General features: G+C 42.5%; 1 protein-coding gene across 1 annotated transcript in view; it reads right to left on the minus strand.

Annotated features, from left to right (window-relative positions):
* LOC124711925 (carboxypeptidase N subunit 2) overlaps nt 1–18,994 on the minus strand; it is a 158,632-nt gene that overhangs the window by 47,526 nt on the left and 92,112 nt on the right. The window contains exon 8 of the mRNA XM_047242182.1: nt 5,652–5,911. Coding sequence (XP_047098138.1) covers nt 5,652–5,911 — 260 coding nt within the window. The remainder of the gene's footprint in view (nt 1–5,651; nt 5,912–18,994) is intronic.

Below are 18,994 nucleotides of genomic sequence, written 5' to 3' on the forward strand. Positions count from 1 at the left end.
AAGCGGAGGGAGATGTAGACTGAAGCGGTGCGGTGTTAGACCGTGGCCTTCTGGCTTTCAAGGCTCCTGAGTTCGATAGACGACGTCGCGGTCACACAAGACGCGGGCCGAGAAGGGTGTGACGCTGGTTGGGACGTCTGGTTGGATCGCAGCCGAACAGACGGAATGGTCTGGTCTGCTGCAGTAAGATCGGCTGTTGGAAGTGTGACGTGTTGCAGTTGCGTCCGCTGACATCGCTGCTGCCGCCACCCAGATCAGCTGTCTTCAGCGCCGACTAGGAATCCGGTGAAGACGTACTTGGTGTGGATTTATTCGAACTTAGGTCCGTTTCTGTGGTACATTGCAGTGGTGGTTCAAATGGTTCAAATGGCTCTGAGCACTATGCGACTTAACTTCTGAGGTCATCAGTCCCGTAGAACTTAGAACTAATTAAACCTAACTAACCTAAGGACATCACACACACATCCATGCTCGAGGCAGGATTCGAACCTGCGACCGTAGCGGTCGCTCGGCTCCAGACTGTAGCGCCCAGAACCGCTCGGCCACTCCGGACGGCTGCAGTGGTGGTCGATGCAGGTTAATTCAAAGGCTATTTCATGGCCCCGCAGTACTGTCCCCATCAGAATCATGATAATCGCTACTTGTACTGTGGATAACAGATATTTTACCAAGTTCTGTAGAGTGGTTCTGCTCAGCCTCCCTGTATTGTTAAGTATTCCCGGATTCGTGGTACTTGTGTCCACTCAGAAGTATCCTATGTGTGGTAGATCCTTATACCCATGTCTACCTGGTCCTTAAGCTGCGGCTTCCGGTGGTATTGACGTTGTTAATTTTTTCTGTGTAGGATATTCGTGCTGTGGATATTGATTTCACCGTCGTATTTGTGCATCTTGAACTGTGAAACCGAGAGGACCTGCTTGATGGGGGCCGCTCTGTTGTGTACCTTACTTCTTTTCATGGGAACATTACAAATTATCATGTAAGATAGTGACGCATTCGTCCTGGGCTGTGACTGTTCAATTTAAAAGCAGTGTGAGCGAGCTTGCTTAAATTTTCTGGCACTTTCTGGTACGTCTGTACGCTCTCTTCTCCCATGTTAAAATTTGTCGTTAGTCTAACCTGACCTCTTTCTGGATCTCCTCACGAGTTGTTTACTATTCCCGGGGAAGTAGAGGCAGATAACGTCTTAACACTAATTGTTCACTGTGTTCTTGGCTCGCTCATCTGAAGATTTTGTTTCGTCGATCTGTCCTAAGCTAAACTCACATCCGATATAGCGGTCAGAGCCTTGAATTGGTATTTAATTGCCATGCGTATTTCAAAGAGAGTATTTTGTGTGTTATAGACATGTTATGCTCCCGTGCTTATTCTAAAGGCAAGTGCGAGGGTTCGGTTGACCAGCCGGTGCCCGAAATAGTTTTATACTCCCGCCAGAGAGGCTAAGGCGGTTTGCACTAATTCTGATGTTGATGTGTTTATGTTACCGCCGTTATTTTGTAACTGCTGTCATTAGTAAATTTTTATTTTGACTTTGATGCAGTTCATGGAGGACTTGATCCTTCCCCTTTTCAGTGTGTGATTAGTAGAGATAATTATCAATCTTGTAAAGTGTAAAACCTGCTTAATAACCCTTGTTAAATTGCCTTCAGTTTGGGCGATGGTTTGGTATTAGCACTTCAGAATAATTGTTCAGTTGTAATCTCAAAGCTCTAACGAAGCCTAAAGGCTGTTGTTGTGTTTTACTCGAAATATTTTTGTCAGCACTAAAATTGTTTTAAATATTCTCTGAAGATAGGATTTCAGTTTTACGAATGGTGCTTAATTTTCATTTGGGTCTTGAGCAATCAATGAATCGAAGAAAGTGTACCAGCTATGTCATACCTTCGAGGTGTCTGCGATGCTATCATTCAGCACGATAGCGCAAGACCGCACGTTGCCGGTGCTGTCCTGACCTACCTCGATTATAGACGCTGTGTGTTCGACTGTTGACCTGGCCAACACTTTCTCCAGATCCGTCACCTATCTGACCGTGTACTTGCTGAGAGACTGGCAAACCTCCACTCATCACCCACTGCAACTGACCAGCTGCCACATAGAGTTGAAACATCGTGGAATGACGCACCCTATGATCATTGTTCACTTCGACTCCATGACAAGCCCTGTTAGAACCCTTGTTGCTGTTGTGAGTTGTCGAGTCTGCACAGGATACTGTGGTCAATGTGCAGTGACCACTTTTCCTCCGAAGTGCCAGGCAGAAGGTGAGGGTTTGCCCACTTTCTGCCGATTGCCGATGCGCTGCGATAGCAGAATCATGACCCACGACCTGCAGTTCTTCTCAAACAATTTTACAGAAACTACTTGGCAAAAAATCATTTTTGCGTTAATTATAGCTTCATATGTCAGCTTCATGATGATGTGCCCATCATTTCGTTAACGGTCATTGTTACTGAGATATTTCCATTTAAGTAAGACAATGCGCAAAATTCGAAAAAGATTTCAACGGAAATTGGGGGGCGCTACGATTTTGTGCTTGATGCATATTACATAATATGTTGCTGCATATGAAATTCAGACAACGTATTGAATTTTTGTTTGGACTTGGCTGCAGGCCTCTATCTGTCACCAATCTCGAGAGAACTGATCTGATGTAGCACACACATTTGTGACGGTAGATGCCAGCGGCAAGCTGGAATGAAACATCCACAACATTCCTCATATTTCATAAACCATTTCAGACTTCGAAATGACTTTTGACAAATGATAGCACACAAGGAGCTATTTTTCCGTATTGTTATTATGCAAAACTTCATTATCTACCATGTTATTTCACTCACTACAGACTTTTCCGACGGAAGAATTTAATATGTAATGGCTAACGATAACTGATGAAATGAGAAATTATGCGCATTTTGGAACAGCAAGTGATCAACAAGTGAAGACATTGCACGCTTATTTTAGTACCGAGAATGTGCTTCTTTTATTAGTTATTGATGTTAATATTAGTGAGTTGCTCACTTGATAAACTTACTTCTCTCGCAGTTACGTCTACAGAGTATCTACATCTACATCTACGTAGCTACTCTGTAAGCCACCGTACGGTGTGTGGTGTAGAGTACCCTGTGTGCCACTACTTGCCATTTCCTTTCCTGTTCCACTCGCAACTAGAGCGAGGGAAAGTCGACTATCTATATTCCTCCCTATGAGCCCTAATTTGTAGTGTCTTATATTTGTGGTCCTTACATGCAATATATCTTGGAGGCAGCAGAGTCGTTGTGCACTCAGCTTCAAAAGCCAGCTCTCTAAATTTTCTCAGCACTGTTCCTTGAAAAGAACATCACCTTCACTCCAGGGATTCCCATTTGAGTTACCAAAGCATTTCGGTAACACTTGCTTGGTGTTTGAACCGACCAGTAACAAATCTATCAGGCTGCCTCTAAATCGCTTCAACATCTTCCTTCAGTCTAACCTGGTACGGATCCCAAACACTCGAGCCGTACTCAAGAATAAGTCTCACCAGTGGCCTACATGCGGTCTTCTTTACAGGTGAAACATAGTTTCCTAAAATTCTCCCGGTAAACCGCAGTCGACCACTTGCCTTCTCTACCACAGTTATCACGTGCCCGTTCCATCTCGTATCAATTCGCACAACTGTCAGTCAGGTGGCATTGTGTAAACTCTGCTGTGTTTCGCCAAAAGAAGCTAATTTTAACTTGATAACAAGAGATATATAGGTTTCATTCAAAATTCGCCATTCATGACGCTTCTCTTAAAGTTACAAACGGTTAACAAGGCAGGCGAAAATAAATTGCAGCTTTTTTGCGTTTTCAAAGTGGTTCTTTTTAGAGTCTAACCAAAGCAGAGCATAGAGTAGATTTTGAATGGTCACCGTGCAAGTGCAGGAGTGGAGAGACCCCACTTAATATTTACAAAAGATGTGAGTGTAGGCTTCAGTTTAGAGGGGCACTTCCCTCCGGCGCTCGGTATGTCCCCTACAGCACCTACCGCCAAATCCCACCACCACTGCCAAGCGTGCCCAGCAGATTGGGCGTCTATCGGCCATGTTATTCTGTGCGCACTCTAGCTCTGTGTGCGAGATTTTGCATTCTGTTTACCCCCAAACCGTAGTACTATATATATATCATCCTAGTATACTGTGAAAGTACACTGCTGGCCATTGAAATTGCTACACCAAGAAGAAATGCAGATGATAAATGGGTATTCATTGGACAAATATTTTGTACGAGAACTGACATGTGATTACATCTTCACGCAATTTGGGTGCATAGATCCTGAGAAATCAGTACCAAGAACAACCACCTCTGGCCGTAATAACGGTCTTGATACGCCTGGGCATTGAGTCAAACAGAGCTTGGATGGCGTGTACAGGTACAGCTGCCCATGCAGCTTCAACACGATACCACAGTTCATGAAGAGCAGTGACTGGCGTATTGTGACGAGCCAGTTGCTCAGCCACCATTGACCAGACGTTTTCAGTTGGTGAGAGATCTGGGGAATGTCCTGACCAGGGCAGCAGTCGAACATTTTCTATATCCAGTAAGGCCCGTACAGGACCTGCAACATGCGGTCGTGCATTATCCTGCTGAAATGTAGGGTTTTGCAGGGATCGAATGAAGCGCAGAGCCATGGGTCGTAACACATCTGAGATGTAACGTCCACTGTTCAAAGCGCCGTCAACGTGAACTAGAGGTGACCGAGATGTGTAACCAGTGGGACCCCATACCATCACGCCGAGTGATACGCCAATATGGCGATGACGAATACACGCTTCCAATGTGCGTTCACGGCGATGTCGCCAAACACGGATGCGACCATCATGATGCTGTAAACAGAACCTGGATTCACCCGAAAAAAACGTTTTGCCATTCGTGCACCCAGGTTCGTCACTGAGTATACCATGGCAGGAGCTCCTGTCTGTGGTGGAGCGTGAAGGGTAACCACAGCTATGGTCTCCGAGCTGATAGTCCATGCTGCTGCAAACGTCTTCGAACTGTTCGTGCAGATGGTTGTTGTCTTGCAAACGTCCCCATCTGTTGACTCAGGGATCGAGACATGGCTGCACGATCCGTTACAGCCATGCGGATAAGATGGCTGCCATCTCGACTGCTAGTGATACGAGGCCGTTGGGATCCAGCACGGCGTTCCGTATTACCCTCCTGAACCCACCGATTCCATATTCTGCTAACAGTCATTGGATCTCGATCAGCGCGAGCAGCAATGTCGCGATACGATAAACCGCAATCGCGATAGGCTACAATCCGACCTTTATCAAAGTCGTAAACGTGATGGTACGCATTTCTCCTCCTTACACGAGGCATCACAACAACGTTTCACCAGGCAACGCCGGTCAACTGGTGTTTGTGTATGAGTAATCGGTTGGGAACTTTCCTCATGTCAGCACTTTGTAGGTGTCGCCACCGGCGCCATCCTTGTGTGAATGCTCAGAAAAGCTAATCATTTGCACATCACAGCATCTTCTTCCTGTCGGTTAAATTTCGCGTCTGTAGCACGTCATCTTCGTGGTGTAGCAATTTTAATGGCCAGTAGTGCAGAATGAGTGGAATGCCCCTATTCGACATGCTGCAGCTTTAGCGGCCGGCGAGCCAGCGGTGCAGGACGGAGTGTGTACTGACAGCTTGAGCAGGCTGGGCGAGTGCGCCAGCAGGCGGCCGTCGAAGCCGCGGAGCAGGTTGTTGTTGAGCAGCAGGGTGGTGAGGTTGTGGAGGCCGCGCAGCGCGCCCGCCGACAGCTGCTCCAGCGTGTTGGCGAACAGGAACAGCTTCTGCAGCGCCGGCAGCTGCGCGAACGCGCCGTCGGGCAGCCGCGACAGCAGGTTCTGTCCCAGGTGCAGCTCGCGCAGGCACCACAGCCCGCGCAGCTCCTCCCCGCTCAGCTGCAACACCCACACCACCACACACACCCACACTCTGCTGACACCGTACAGCAACTTACTGGGCGACAGCTGTCCACCTATGTCAAATAAACGTGGCAGGGGTAAAATACGGGCAGCGAAAGGCTATTTACAAACATCATCGATATGGGCTTTCGGAGCCGAAGGCTCATTCGTGTACCCTTAATGACTGCACGACACAAAGCTTTGCGCCTCGTTTGGACCCGTCACCAACGACAATGGACTGTTCATGATTGGAAACGTGTTTCCTGGTCGGCCGAGTCTCGCTGCAAATTGTGTCGAGCGGATGGACATTTACGGGTATGGAGGCAACCTCAACAACCCGTGGCCCCTGCAAGTCAGCAGGGGACAGTTCAAGCTGGTGGAGGGTCTGTAATGTTGAGGGGCGTGTGCAGTTGGAGTGATACGGGACCCCTGATACTTCTAGATGCGACTGTGACAGGTCACACGTACACAAGCACCCCCTCTGATCACCCGCATCCACTCGTGTCCATTGTGCTTTCCACGGACTTGGGCAATTCCAGCAGGACAGTGCGACACCCCACACGTCCAGGATTGCTCTAGAGTGGCTCCCGGACCACTCTTCTGAGTTAAACACTTCCGCTGGCCATCAAACTTCCCAGAAATGAACTGTTCAGAAAAGATCTCCGCCCGCTCGTACTCTTACGGATTTATGGACAGCCATGAATGATTCATGGTGTCAATTGTCTCCAGCAATATTTCAGACATTTCAGACATTGCGACACTTCTTAGAGCTCGCGGGGGCTCTACGCGATATCGGGCAGATGTACCGATTTCTTTCGCTCTTCAATGTAGTTCAGATATTCCCCCTCCATGACTAAACCCTAGCACGTTTCCTTGATATTCTTAACCTCTTTCTACTACTAGCTTGAACTTACATTTTTTCGCTGCTTGTAAGAGAGTTCCTGAACTCTTTAGGATGTTCGCAGGCACTTATCCATTGTCTTCTCTCAGTCAAGCTGTTAGAGATGTCTAGACAAAACTAGCAGACTTAAGCATCTCTTGAACCTATTGCCTTATTTGGAAAATCTGACCCTTTCAAAGTAATAATTGTCTAGATGTATAGCCACATCATGTTCTCAAATAAAACAATTGTCACTAGATGGGTAAACGCTATATTTATCCTTTCAGTGACACTTATTTGAGGATATGACCCGGCTGTATACCCAGAATACTTTCATAATCTGCGGTGTAACCACCTCGTTGTGTGTTTTTAACAAAAAATAATTCAAAGTAAATTCCTTTATGAAATATTAATTTTTTCAATTCTACCTGAAACAAATGTTCTTTCACTTTGGTGGGTGTGTAAGTCAGTTTGTTCAAAATAATAAACGTCGACCAGATCCTATGATCATTGTGTTGCTTCGCTGCAGCTGATGCTTCTTGTATGTTTCTTAAGCGAAAATGTACCAGACAACACTACCGTTCTCAAAAAACGTGAAAAGTCAGTTAGTGTTTCTGGTGTACAATTTACCAGGGTATTACGTCGCAGAGTGCTGCTCAAGATCTTACATCATAGTAGACCAGCCAAACGATTTCTCGCGGGTTTTATGTACTCTTGCTAAGAACTGACGTTGTGTTGCCTTCAGTTAATTCACTAATTACAATTACTAAAATTGTTGATAATTACAAAAAATCTTATCATCCAGTGGTAACCATTAAAATGCAAGGGACGTGAGACAAGAACCATTACATATCTCTTATTTTCATGGAAAAATATGTGAAATGGATAAAAGTGCTTATTAATTTTTGTTAATTACTCTGAAACTACATCATCCCAAACATTTCTATCATGTTTTCTGTTTTAAATATGAGTAAATTATTTTTTAGTGGGAACAGAATTTCAATGTGTAATACAACAGCCATTTAGGTTGCTGTTTTCATTGTTGATCTGGTTTCGTATTATGAATTACAGTAATTACGAGGTAATTAGATGTTGTTATGTTAGCCAATAGCATAGCAACCTGACAGTATGCCGAACAGAGCCGTCACGTGATTCAGCCATTGCAACCACAGTACATTTGGTATCTCTTTTGTTACACGATTGTTCGTAAATGAAAAGCCCTAATTATAATCGAACGAATTGACAATACATGGCCCTACCATGGACGTAATATTGATAAGTACTTTGACAAGAAGTTGTAGAAAATTACGTTACAGAGCTCAAAAGGCGAAATTGCTTATATTGGGCCCAACTAATGATATAACAGTTGATCATGCAGTCCAAATTAGCTTCGAAATTTTATGAAAATTGAGCTGTTACGTTTCAAAGCCTACGCAATTATACTGTGTCCTTAACCAAACACTAGCACCGTGTTCTTAACCAAACACCCCCATAGCCATCCACGACACAGCGACCTGCTGAACGGCACGTTGTCGGATTCAGAGTATGAGAAACTTCCAAATTGTGCTTCCACAGAGGAGCAATAAATATGGTTGTATTAAAACATAGCATTCCATTCTCTCATTTAAGGTAAGTGATTTTCGATGAGCATGAATTTCACCAACTGAACTACAGTTTCGTGCAAAAATGAAACAGAACTCGTCTTATAACGTATCACACGCCTGATAAAAGTCGTGTGTCGGCCGTAGCCTAACATTTAGCCACAATTTCCGCGATAGATAAGTTATCCATTATCTGATAGAGAAGTCGATTCAAAGTAAAGTATTCGTGTAAACAAATATCTACGCTGCGATACGATGCAGCTGTGTCGTTTGCTGCGCGAATCATCGTCGCTAATCACAAAAACTTGTCACACCACTTCGATTTGACGATTAAACCTCGAGAGCACAGTCACGCACGGCTGCATTTATGGTTTCTAAAATAAAAAGAACTACCATTAACAGCCAGGAACAAAAGCTGAAAAGTTTGTAAGAAAGAAAGATAACCCTCTAGTTAACATTTCTCTCGTCTAGGATGATTGTACAAAAGTTGCTGTCCAGGAAGAGAAACGAAAAGTGTTATTTATAGACAAGCGTAAAAACGAAAATTTTAAGAACTAGCTCGTGATTAAATAAATTATAACTCTCTTTATATCAGAGGCTACCTGGCGAATTGATATGAATTCCTCAGCGGTTAATGCTGTGAGAATTAATTAAAACAAGACTCCGTTGATTTTGCTAGGTTTAGTAAGCTGAGAATAGTGTATAGATAGTGGAGGCACAAAGTTCATCGAGAGATTTAAACCGTTTCATTTTAGGATGTACTTAATGCGCACCACAGAAAAATAAATTGTGGATAAACCATGCAGAAAATGTGGGTTCCTCGGACAATAACTATTAAAATCGTAAGTATTCTTCTGAAGTCAGAACAATCTCTAAATTAATAGTTCCTAACTCGACACCTATCAGGAAGAGACATAAAAGTCTATAACGGAGATTTGTAAATTTACATATGCTTAACGTTTAACCGTAGTCACTAATGTTAAAACGGTCTCGTAAACTGTTGTCTCATTTCTGACACAAAGTAAACAAGAAAATGTATAATACGTTTCTTGAAGATGCTGATATAAATTGAGGCCAGTCTATGTTCAGAAAAAAGACTACAACAAAACACGAAGAACGAAACAGTCGTCAAGGAAAACACTTGCTGAGTTAGAATACCCAGTAAAATTGCTGCATATTTATTAAGATATATCAAACATACATGAGAAATCGTTTACATATTTGAAGTGGTGTTTCGGCATTAAGAATGTTGTATGAAATGCAGCTTTTATGTTGCTTCTAAACATCTTACAAACAAGAAAAAACCATGAGATTCTGAAATAAAACTGGATAATTCGAATTTAAGTGAATAGTGTGGATATAGGAAATGGACGCAGAGCACAATCAAAGATTACAAAAAAGGGAGCTGCTTGCTGTGAAGATAGTATATAGCTAATACAGACAAATAAACGGAAGCTGACACAGATTTGAAAGTAGATCACTTGCAGCAGATGCAGTAGTATGCAAACTAAACGATGAAGCTTTCAAATGAAGCGACAAAAATGACGCAGATAAAGTCATAAGAAAAGACAAGTGGAAAGACTATTACAAAAAACTGTGAACGAAGAGACTAAAGGACAATATAACGCAATAGTTGTGGGAAGAAAATCAGGAAGAAACAGATGAAAATATGTAAATATAACAGATATGAATGTGAAAAAAAGTCTTAACTTATTTGTTTATGTTTTCATTATTCTTCTGACTGGTTTGACGTGGCACACCACGACTTCCTCTGCTGTCCCAACACTTCATCTGAGAGTACCACCTACACTCAACGTTGTCAATTATGTTTTGCATCTACTGCAATCTCTGTCTCCCCCCTACAGCTTTTACCCTCTACCACTCCCTCTAGTACTACGGGAGTTTTGGCCGATGTCTTTAACACACGTCCTGTCATCTTGTACCTTCTTTTAGTCAGTGTCTTCCAAATACTCCTTTACTCTTCAATTTTTGTAGTCCTGTCTTCCTCAGTTGCGTGTAATATTACGGTATATTGATAATTTTTACTTATGGACCGTCTGACAGCAACTGAATAAAACACAATTTTAGTGCCATACGCGTTTCGCCTTTATTTTCTGCAAGGCATCATCAGTGGCAGGTTGCGTGGACAATTTCCTACATATTACACTACTGTTGCATTTTTGGTGTTGTTCTTCTTCTTATGAACGCCAATTTGCGGTTTTTTTCCACATTCCACAGCACTATGCACTGAACGCTTGTTTTAATGCAATGTTTTGGTTTCTTTCCTCGGCCATCCTCTACAGAACGACTTCACTTCTTACTGGTCCTCTTATATTCAACATCCTTCTGCAACGCCACATTTCAAACACGCCGATTCTTATATGTGTGTATGTGTGTGTACTTGTTTTTCTGGATATTTACGTCTACATAGCATTGCATGCAGGTGAATCGTGGACTATATTACTATATGTATTTTTCCCATGATTCACCTGCATGCAATACTATATACGCGTGCGTACGTACCCAGAAACATTTTCCTTAAATTAAGGCCTATATTTGAAGCTAATAGAGGTATTTAGCGAAGAATTTCTTCGTTGTCTGTGCTAGTATGCCTCTTACGTCCTCGCTTTGTCCGCCAATAATAATGAGTAATATTAAGCAGTTGCAGCGTTCTCTGTGCGTTCGATTGCTGCTAAGTTTTCAAGCAACTCGATACCTGAAAAATAAAGTTAGCACCTAAATCCGGACAGAATACGCTTCCAGCTGACATTTTTAGACGACGTTCTGGCGTGGTCTACATACGTAATCTGTAAGCTAAAAGTAACTCAGAGTATGTTTCGGTTGCCACTTAAGTAATAACTCGAACAAATTAAATATTTCCAGAATGTCTGACCACTGATTTAATCTATCATATGACAGCAACATACTGAGTTAGCCCTGAATATGGCTACTGCATAAATCGAACACTGTGATAAACTCGACACCAGCACTGTCGTATGAACCAGGGCACGCTTGAGCCATTCTCGTGCCGAATTGGCCAACACGTATCTGCCGCCATGTGGAGAATCTGTGCCACGCAAGTCCATCTTCGGTACCACAGCACATGGTAGAACATGCTCGTCGCCCTAAACAGCCTTGCTGTTATGTCGGAACGTCTGACTTCTGTCACGTTCATGCCCTATGGGAGCCTCAACCAGTCTATTACGGCAGGTACTGTGTGCTTAAAATTACTTGATGGCTCACAATTCACACACTGGAACCGAATTCATACACTCGGATCTCTCAGTGTCTCGCGCATCACATAGTTTCAAGTCCCCGTCCCGCCAACCAATTTAGATTTCTCCCGTGAAGATTAAGGTGAATGTCACGTTAGTACCTGAAAAAAGACATGAGTTCTTTCCTATACTCCTCCCTTTAAACTCAAATATTGCCCCCCCCCCCTCTCCCCCAAATCCAGAGCATCAGAGCTTGTGATCCGTCTCGAATGTTCTCATTGTTGATAGGGAGTTACGCCCTAACATTTCTTCCTTCCGCGTCAATAAAGAGTACATAAGGGAGAGCATAAGGGAGCAATTGACAGGAATGGGAGAAAGAAATACAGTAGAAGAAGAATGGGTAGCTTTGAGGGATGAAGTAGTGAAGGCAGCAGAGGATCAAGTAGGTAAAAAGACGAGGGCTAGTAGAAATCCTTGGGTAACAGAAGAAATACTGAATTTAATTGATGAAAGGAGAAAATATAAAAATGCAGTAAGTGAAACAGGCAAAAAGGAATACAAACGTCTCAAAAATGAGATCGACAGGAAGTGCAAAATGGCTAAGCAGGGATGGCTAGAGGACAAATGTAAGGATGTAGAGGCCTATCTAACTAGGGGTAATATAGATACCGCCTACAAGAAAATTAAAGAGACCTTTGGAGATAAGAGAACGACTTGTATGAATATCAAGAGCTCAGATGGAAACCCAGTTCTAAGCAAAGAAGGGAAAGCAGAAAGGTGGAAGGAGTATATAGAGGGTCTATACAAGGGCGATGTACTTGAGGACAATATTATGGAAATGGAAGAGGATGTAGATGAAGATGAAATGGGAGATATGATACTGCGTGAAGAGTTTGACAGAGCACTGAAAGACCTGAGTCGAAACAAGGCCCCCGGAGTAGACAATATTCCATTGGAACTACTGACGGCCGTGGGAGAGCCAGTCCTGACAAAACTCTACCATCTGGTGAGGAAGATGTATGAGACAGGCGAAATACCCTCAGACTTCAAGAAGAATATAATAATTCCAATCCCAAAGAAAGCAGGTGTTGACAGATGTGAAAATTACCGAACTATCAGCTTAATAAGTCACAGCTGCAAAATACTAACACGAATTCTTTACAGACGAATGGAAAAACTAGTAGAAGCCAACCTCGGGGAAGATCAGTTTGGATTCCGTAGAAACACTGGAACACGTGAGGCAATACTGACCTTACGACTTATCTTAGAAGAAAGATTAAGGAAAGGCAAACCTACGTTTCTAGCATTTGTAGACTTAGAGAAAGCTTTTGACAATGTTGACTGGAATACTCTCTTTCAAATTCTAAAGGTGGCAGGGGTAAAATACAGGGAGCGAAAGGCTATTTACAATTTGTACAGAAACCAGATGGCAGTTATAAGAGTCGAGGGACATGAAAGGGAAGCAGTGGTTGGGAAGGGAGTAAGACAGGGTTGTAGCCTCTCCCCGATGTTGTTCAATCTGTATATTGAGCAAGCAGTAAAGGAAACAAAAGAAAAATTCGGAGTAGGTATTAAAATTCATGGAGAAGAAATAAAAACTTTGAGGTTCGCCGATGACATTGTAATTCTGTCCGAGACAGCAAAGGACTTGGAAGAGCAGTTGAATGGAATGGACAGTGTCTTGAAAGGAGGTTGTAAGATGAACATCAACAAAAGCAAAACAAGGATAATGGAATGTAGCCTAATTAAGTCGGGTGATGCTGAGGGAATTAGATTAGGAAATGAGGCACTTAAAGTAGTAAAGGAGTTTTGCTATTTGGGGAGCAAAATAACTGATAATGGTCGAAGTAGAGAGGATATAAAATGTAGACTGGCAATGGCAAGGAAAGCGTTTCTGAAGAAGAGAAATTTGTTAACATCCAGTATTGATTTAAGTGTCAGGAAGTCATTTCTGAAAGTATTCGTATGGAGTGTATCCATGTATGGAAGTGAAACATGGACGATAAATAGTTTGGACAAGAAGAGAATAGAAGCTTTCGAAATGTGGTGCTACAGAAGAATGCTGAAGATTAGATGGGTAGATCACATAACTAATGAGGAAGTATTGAATAGGATTGGGGAGAAGAGAAGTTTGTGGCACAACTTGACCAGAAGAAGGGATCGGTTGGTAGGGCATGTTCTGAGGCATCAAGGGATCACCAATTTAGTATTGGAGGGCAGCGTGGAGGGTAAAAATCGTAGAGGGAGACCAAGAGATGAATACACTAAGCAGATTCAGAAGGATGTAGGTTGCAGTAGGTACTGGGAGATGAAAAAGCTTGCACAGGATAGAGTAGCATGGAGAGCTGCATCAAACCAGTCTCAGGACTGAAGACCACAACAACAACAACAAGTCGCACTATAGTTTCAACACTTAAGTTCGCCTTTCTGATAGGCAAAACTGAAAGTCGTTTCAATTAGTCAGCGTACCGAAAGCGATAACCACTGTGACTCAGCAAGCAGCGTTGCCATACGCATGCAGATGACAGCTTGTTTCTTCTCTGACACTGTAACGAAAGCGCATGACTCTAACTCCTGCCAGGACAGCATTTTTTTCCATAACTGTTACCATTCTGGCCTGTTCAGAATACTTTCCTGTCACGACCTATTCTTTCTTTGAGGTATAAATAAAATTACGAAGACGAACAGCCAAGGAACATGTTCAGATATCTACAGGCAAGAACTTCAGAAAGAGAACGAAGAGCCTCTTAAGGCGTTATTGAAATGTAGAGGTCAACAAAACAGCTAACATCCATAAGAGATAATCCTCAAGAGTTTTATTTTCAGTTTAGCACAATAATGAACTCCTTCATAAGTGACCGCGACATAGTTTACGCAACACTGTTCGAAAGAACGTGGGACGATATATTGCGCAGAGTTTATTATACTGCAATTGTGCAGAGGGTGCGAAATATTTCTGGCATCTGTGTAATCACAGTAGTCATTCCAATGCAAGCTAAATGTGAGCTATTAACGAGAAATTTGCTGAGAAATCTCCCGAGAGACTGTGTGAAACATTCTGAACACTTACAGCTAAGTTTTCAGCGCATTTCAGTATAAGGAAGTGCAGTCAGAAAGACGTTTCTCTCCGAAAAATAATGTATAGTTGAGTTATTCACAAAAAGATGTTCTTCAGCGTGATTATTAGTCATTTTCGAAACGTTTTGTGGAAGATAAATTGTGAACTCTCACTTCAAGTGATGACATTTGGTAGTAGAGAACACAGATATCAGGTTGCAATCTGCCTTCCACGGACGATAAAATTTCCTCTATCTAAAATATTTAGTCACAAAGAATTAAAATCTAAATAAACTGAAACATGCCCACGTAAATCGAAATTAATCGTTGGTACAAATCAGAACAACAAATTTGACAATTTAAGTATTTAGACTGTACCCACATTAGTCATAAGAAAAGACAAATGGCAAGACTATTACAGAAAACTGTGGATGATACGGTTATAGGACAATATAACGCAAATCTTGTGGGAAGAAAATTAGAAAGAAGCAGACGAAAACAAGTAAATATAATAGAGATGAAAGTGTAAAAAGTATTAACTTATTTTTTTATGTTACAACAGCAGAGTTACAAATATTCCTGGCAGTTCGACGTAATTTTTAAGACAAACCATAATGAACAGTTAGTAGTTGGCGTATGTAAATCCGCACTTCACAGGTAGAATCATTCATAATATACCACGTAAACGAAGTTTACTCTCTGTTCTATTCTTCATGTTTGTTCCTCTGGGTGGAGCCAGTATAAGTGGCCACTGATGTTCATGGTTAAATACAACACCAAATTAATTTGAGACATAAAGCCAACACAGTCATTTTGAGTTAAACAGATTCTGCAAATTCGAGATTGTTCAAGTGTGAACGTTGTGATGTATTCGTACGAGGCGAGGCCAAGAACACAGCAGAGCAAGCATGTCGCAGGACAAGACATCCCATGCATCTTCACAAGCGTCACTGTACGTGAGCTACCCGGTAACTATACTCTGTTAGGCTGTAAACACAACGAAGAGCCAAAGAAACTGGCATAGGCACGCGTATTCAAATACAGAGATATGTAAACAGGCAGAATAAGTGTCTGGCGCAGTTGTTACATCGGTTACTGCGGCTACAATGGTAGGTTATCAAGATTTAAGTGAGTTTGAACGTGGTGTTATAGTCGGCGCAAGAGCGATGGAACAAAGCATCTCCGAGGTAGCGATGAAGTGGGGATCATCTTGTACGACCATTACACGACTGTACTGTGAATATCACGAATCCGGTAATACATAATATGCCCGACGTCGCTGCGGCAGGAGAAAGATCTTACAAGAACGGGATCAACGACGACTGAAGAGAATCGTTCAACGTGACATAAGTGCAATCGTTCCGCAAATTGCTATAGATCTCAATGCTGGGCCATCAACAAGGAAACGTCATCGATAAGGGCTTTCGGAGCCGAAGGCCCACTCGTGTACCCTTGATGACTGCACGACACAAAGCTTTACGCCTCGCCTGGGTCCGTCAACACCGACCCTGGACTGTTGATGACTGGAAACATGTTGCCTGCTAGGACGAGTCCCGTTTCACATTGTATCGAGCATGTGGACATGTGCGGGTATGGAGACAACCTCACGAATCCATGGATCCTGCATGTCAGCTGGGGAGTGTCCAAGCTGGTGGACGCTCTGTAATATTGAGGGGCGTGTGCAGTTGGAGTGTTGCAGGACCCCTGATACTTCTAGATACGACTGTGACAGGTGACATGCACTTAAGCTGACTGTCTGATCAGTTGGTTCCATTCATGTACGTTGTGCATTCAGACGGACTTGAACAATTCCAGCAGGACAATGCGACACCCCACACGTCCATAATTGCTACAGAGTGGCTCCAGGAACCGTCTTCTGAGTTTAAACACTTCTGCTGGCCATCAAACTCCCCAGACATGAACATTATTTAGCATACCTGGGATGCCCTGCAACGTGCTGTTCGTAAAAAATCTCCACCCGCAAGGATTTGTAGACAGCCGTGAAGGATTCATGGTGTCAGTTCCCTCCAGCACTACTTCAGACATAGTCGAGTGGAAGCTACGTCGTGTTGCGGCACTTCTGCGTGCTCGCTGAGACCCTACGCGACATTAGGCAGGTGTACAAGTTTCTTTGGGTCTTCAGTGTTTAATAACAGAATACTTAAACCGGAAGGAGCTACTCTTTTGTATTACTTCTCTACATAATCAACGATGAGATTTTGGCGTTTATTATCCCGGAAAGGGTTGACTAATTTACTCTGCTTCAAATTCTATCACCCGAGACAGCAGCCAATCTATGACAGCATCTTCAAGTTCTTTGCCAGAGTCAAAGCGTTGGAAGCCAAGCCATTTTTTTTCCATGTGCATGAAGAGGCGGAAATGTTTAGGAATGAAATCTGGGGTGTAGGGCAGACACAACAGCCCACGTGTTTTCCCAGTAGTGTGTGGCGGAGCTTTGTCTCGCAAAAGCATGAATCAGCTAGCAGAGAGTTGCTTTTTATGAACCACTAGCTGACCCGGCGAACTCTGTTCCGCCTTAAAGCCAATAAATAATCAGATTTTGGATGTTAAGTTCAATTTTTTATTAGGACAAATAAAAATTAAGCATTTTAATGATTCTTTATGTTTTTTGGTGCATAGCTTCCACTCTTCAATTCAGTACCTTGTGATACAAGACATTTTTTGTTTTATTATCAGGCGCAAGAACAAACAACGCATATGGTCTTCCGACCCGTGAACATGCCACATATAATTGACCATTTGAAAAATATGAATATTCCAGATTTAAACCACAAACTTTCAAGGATTGACCTTGTGATTTGTTAATGGTCATGGCGAATGCAAGACGGATCGGAAATTGAAGTCTTTTAAACTCAAACGGCACATCGGTTGGGACCATCGGGGTCCACTGAATGAGAACTTCCTCACCCTCGAATTTTCCTTTGAGTATCGTCGCGTAAATAACATTGGTCATCAATTTACTTACCTCAAAACGTTTACCGTTGCACAGTTTTGGTTGGTTTATGTTTCGAAGCATGATTACTACGGAGCCAACTTTTAGGCGTAAATTGTGCGGTGGTATGTCAGGCACATCTTAAGAGTTTAAAAATTCAATTGGATAGTTGGTGGCTTCATCTTCATTTGTTACACAGTCAATAGATTTGAATGAATGCATTTTACCAATGATCTCATTCTGAATTATGTAGTTTAGGTCATCTACATCTTTATTCTTAGCCGCTAAAATTGCTCGCTCACTCAACCATTCATTACTTTTGTAGTTAGTAATGATGTTTGGGAGTACTTTGTTGATAAGTTCGTCTTTCGATGAGACAAAGTTACAGAAATTATGAGGAAATGAAATCAATCCGCTCGATTCTTCGACAGGTACTCGACCATTACCGATAGTCAGCAATTGCTCAAAGAAATCTTCAGCAGATGTATCATTAAGCAATGCAACTCTCATGTTTGTTGTCAGTTAAAGTTTCTTCACAAAGCGCCATAGATTCAACAACTCAAAAACCATGAAAATTTTTATTCGTCAATTTTTCATTATTTTTAAGATGTATTCTGCTATTCGGGGCGGAGACAAATCCAACAAATCAAAAACCATGAAAATCGGTCCAGCAGATCTCGAGTTATAAGTGTTGTAACAAACCAGACTTTGTTTTATATATATAGATTACACTCATTTTCCTTTATGCCTGCCTGACAGTATGCTTCAGAACTGATTGTTGTTGCACATTCCATAAAATTAACAAATAAGATTGGAGTAGAGTCAAAAAAATTAGTAACATTAACGTTTATGGCTGCTAGAGTTTTCCACAATTTTTTGTTTGTTTGTTGGGCAGTTAGGCATGGCCGCACACGATTGCCTCTTTTGTCTCGACGTTAGCATTAGAGACTGAAGTCGCATCATCGGTCACGATTTTAAATGAAGGTTCAGACAAGCAGTCATCCGTTGAGCATTGTAAAAGGCGTTTTAGAACCCAACGAGCACAGAATATAAGATAGCCTCCTATTGATGAGTGACTGAAGCACTCTTAAAACAATAGTTTCATTAACAAAACGAAAATTTCCTTGGATGAATATCGAGATAACTAACTTCATATAATAGAAATATCACCCCTGTCTTGTTCCTGTGATGTATCTACAGGACGAATCCCAGAGTCGTGGTCGGCAGTTCGTGGTCTACATCGACATCTACATTTATACTCCGCAAGCCAACCAACGGTGTGTGGCGGAGGGCACTTTACGTGCCACTGTCATTACCTCCCTTTCCTGTTCCAACCGCGTATGGTTCGCGGGAAGAACGACTGCCGGAAAGCCT

This window comes from Schistocerca piceifrons, chromosome 8, assembly GCF_021461385.2.
Source record: "Schistocerca piceifrons isolate TAMUIC-IGC-003096 chromosome 8, iqSchPice1.1, whole genome shotgun sequence".
Classification (NCBI taxonomy): domain Eukaryota; kingdom Metazoa; phylum Arthropoda; class Insecta; order Orthoptera; family Acrididae; genus Schistocerca; species Schistocerca piceifrons.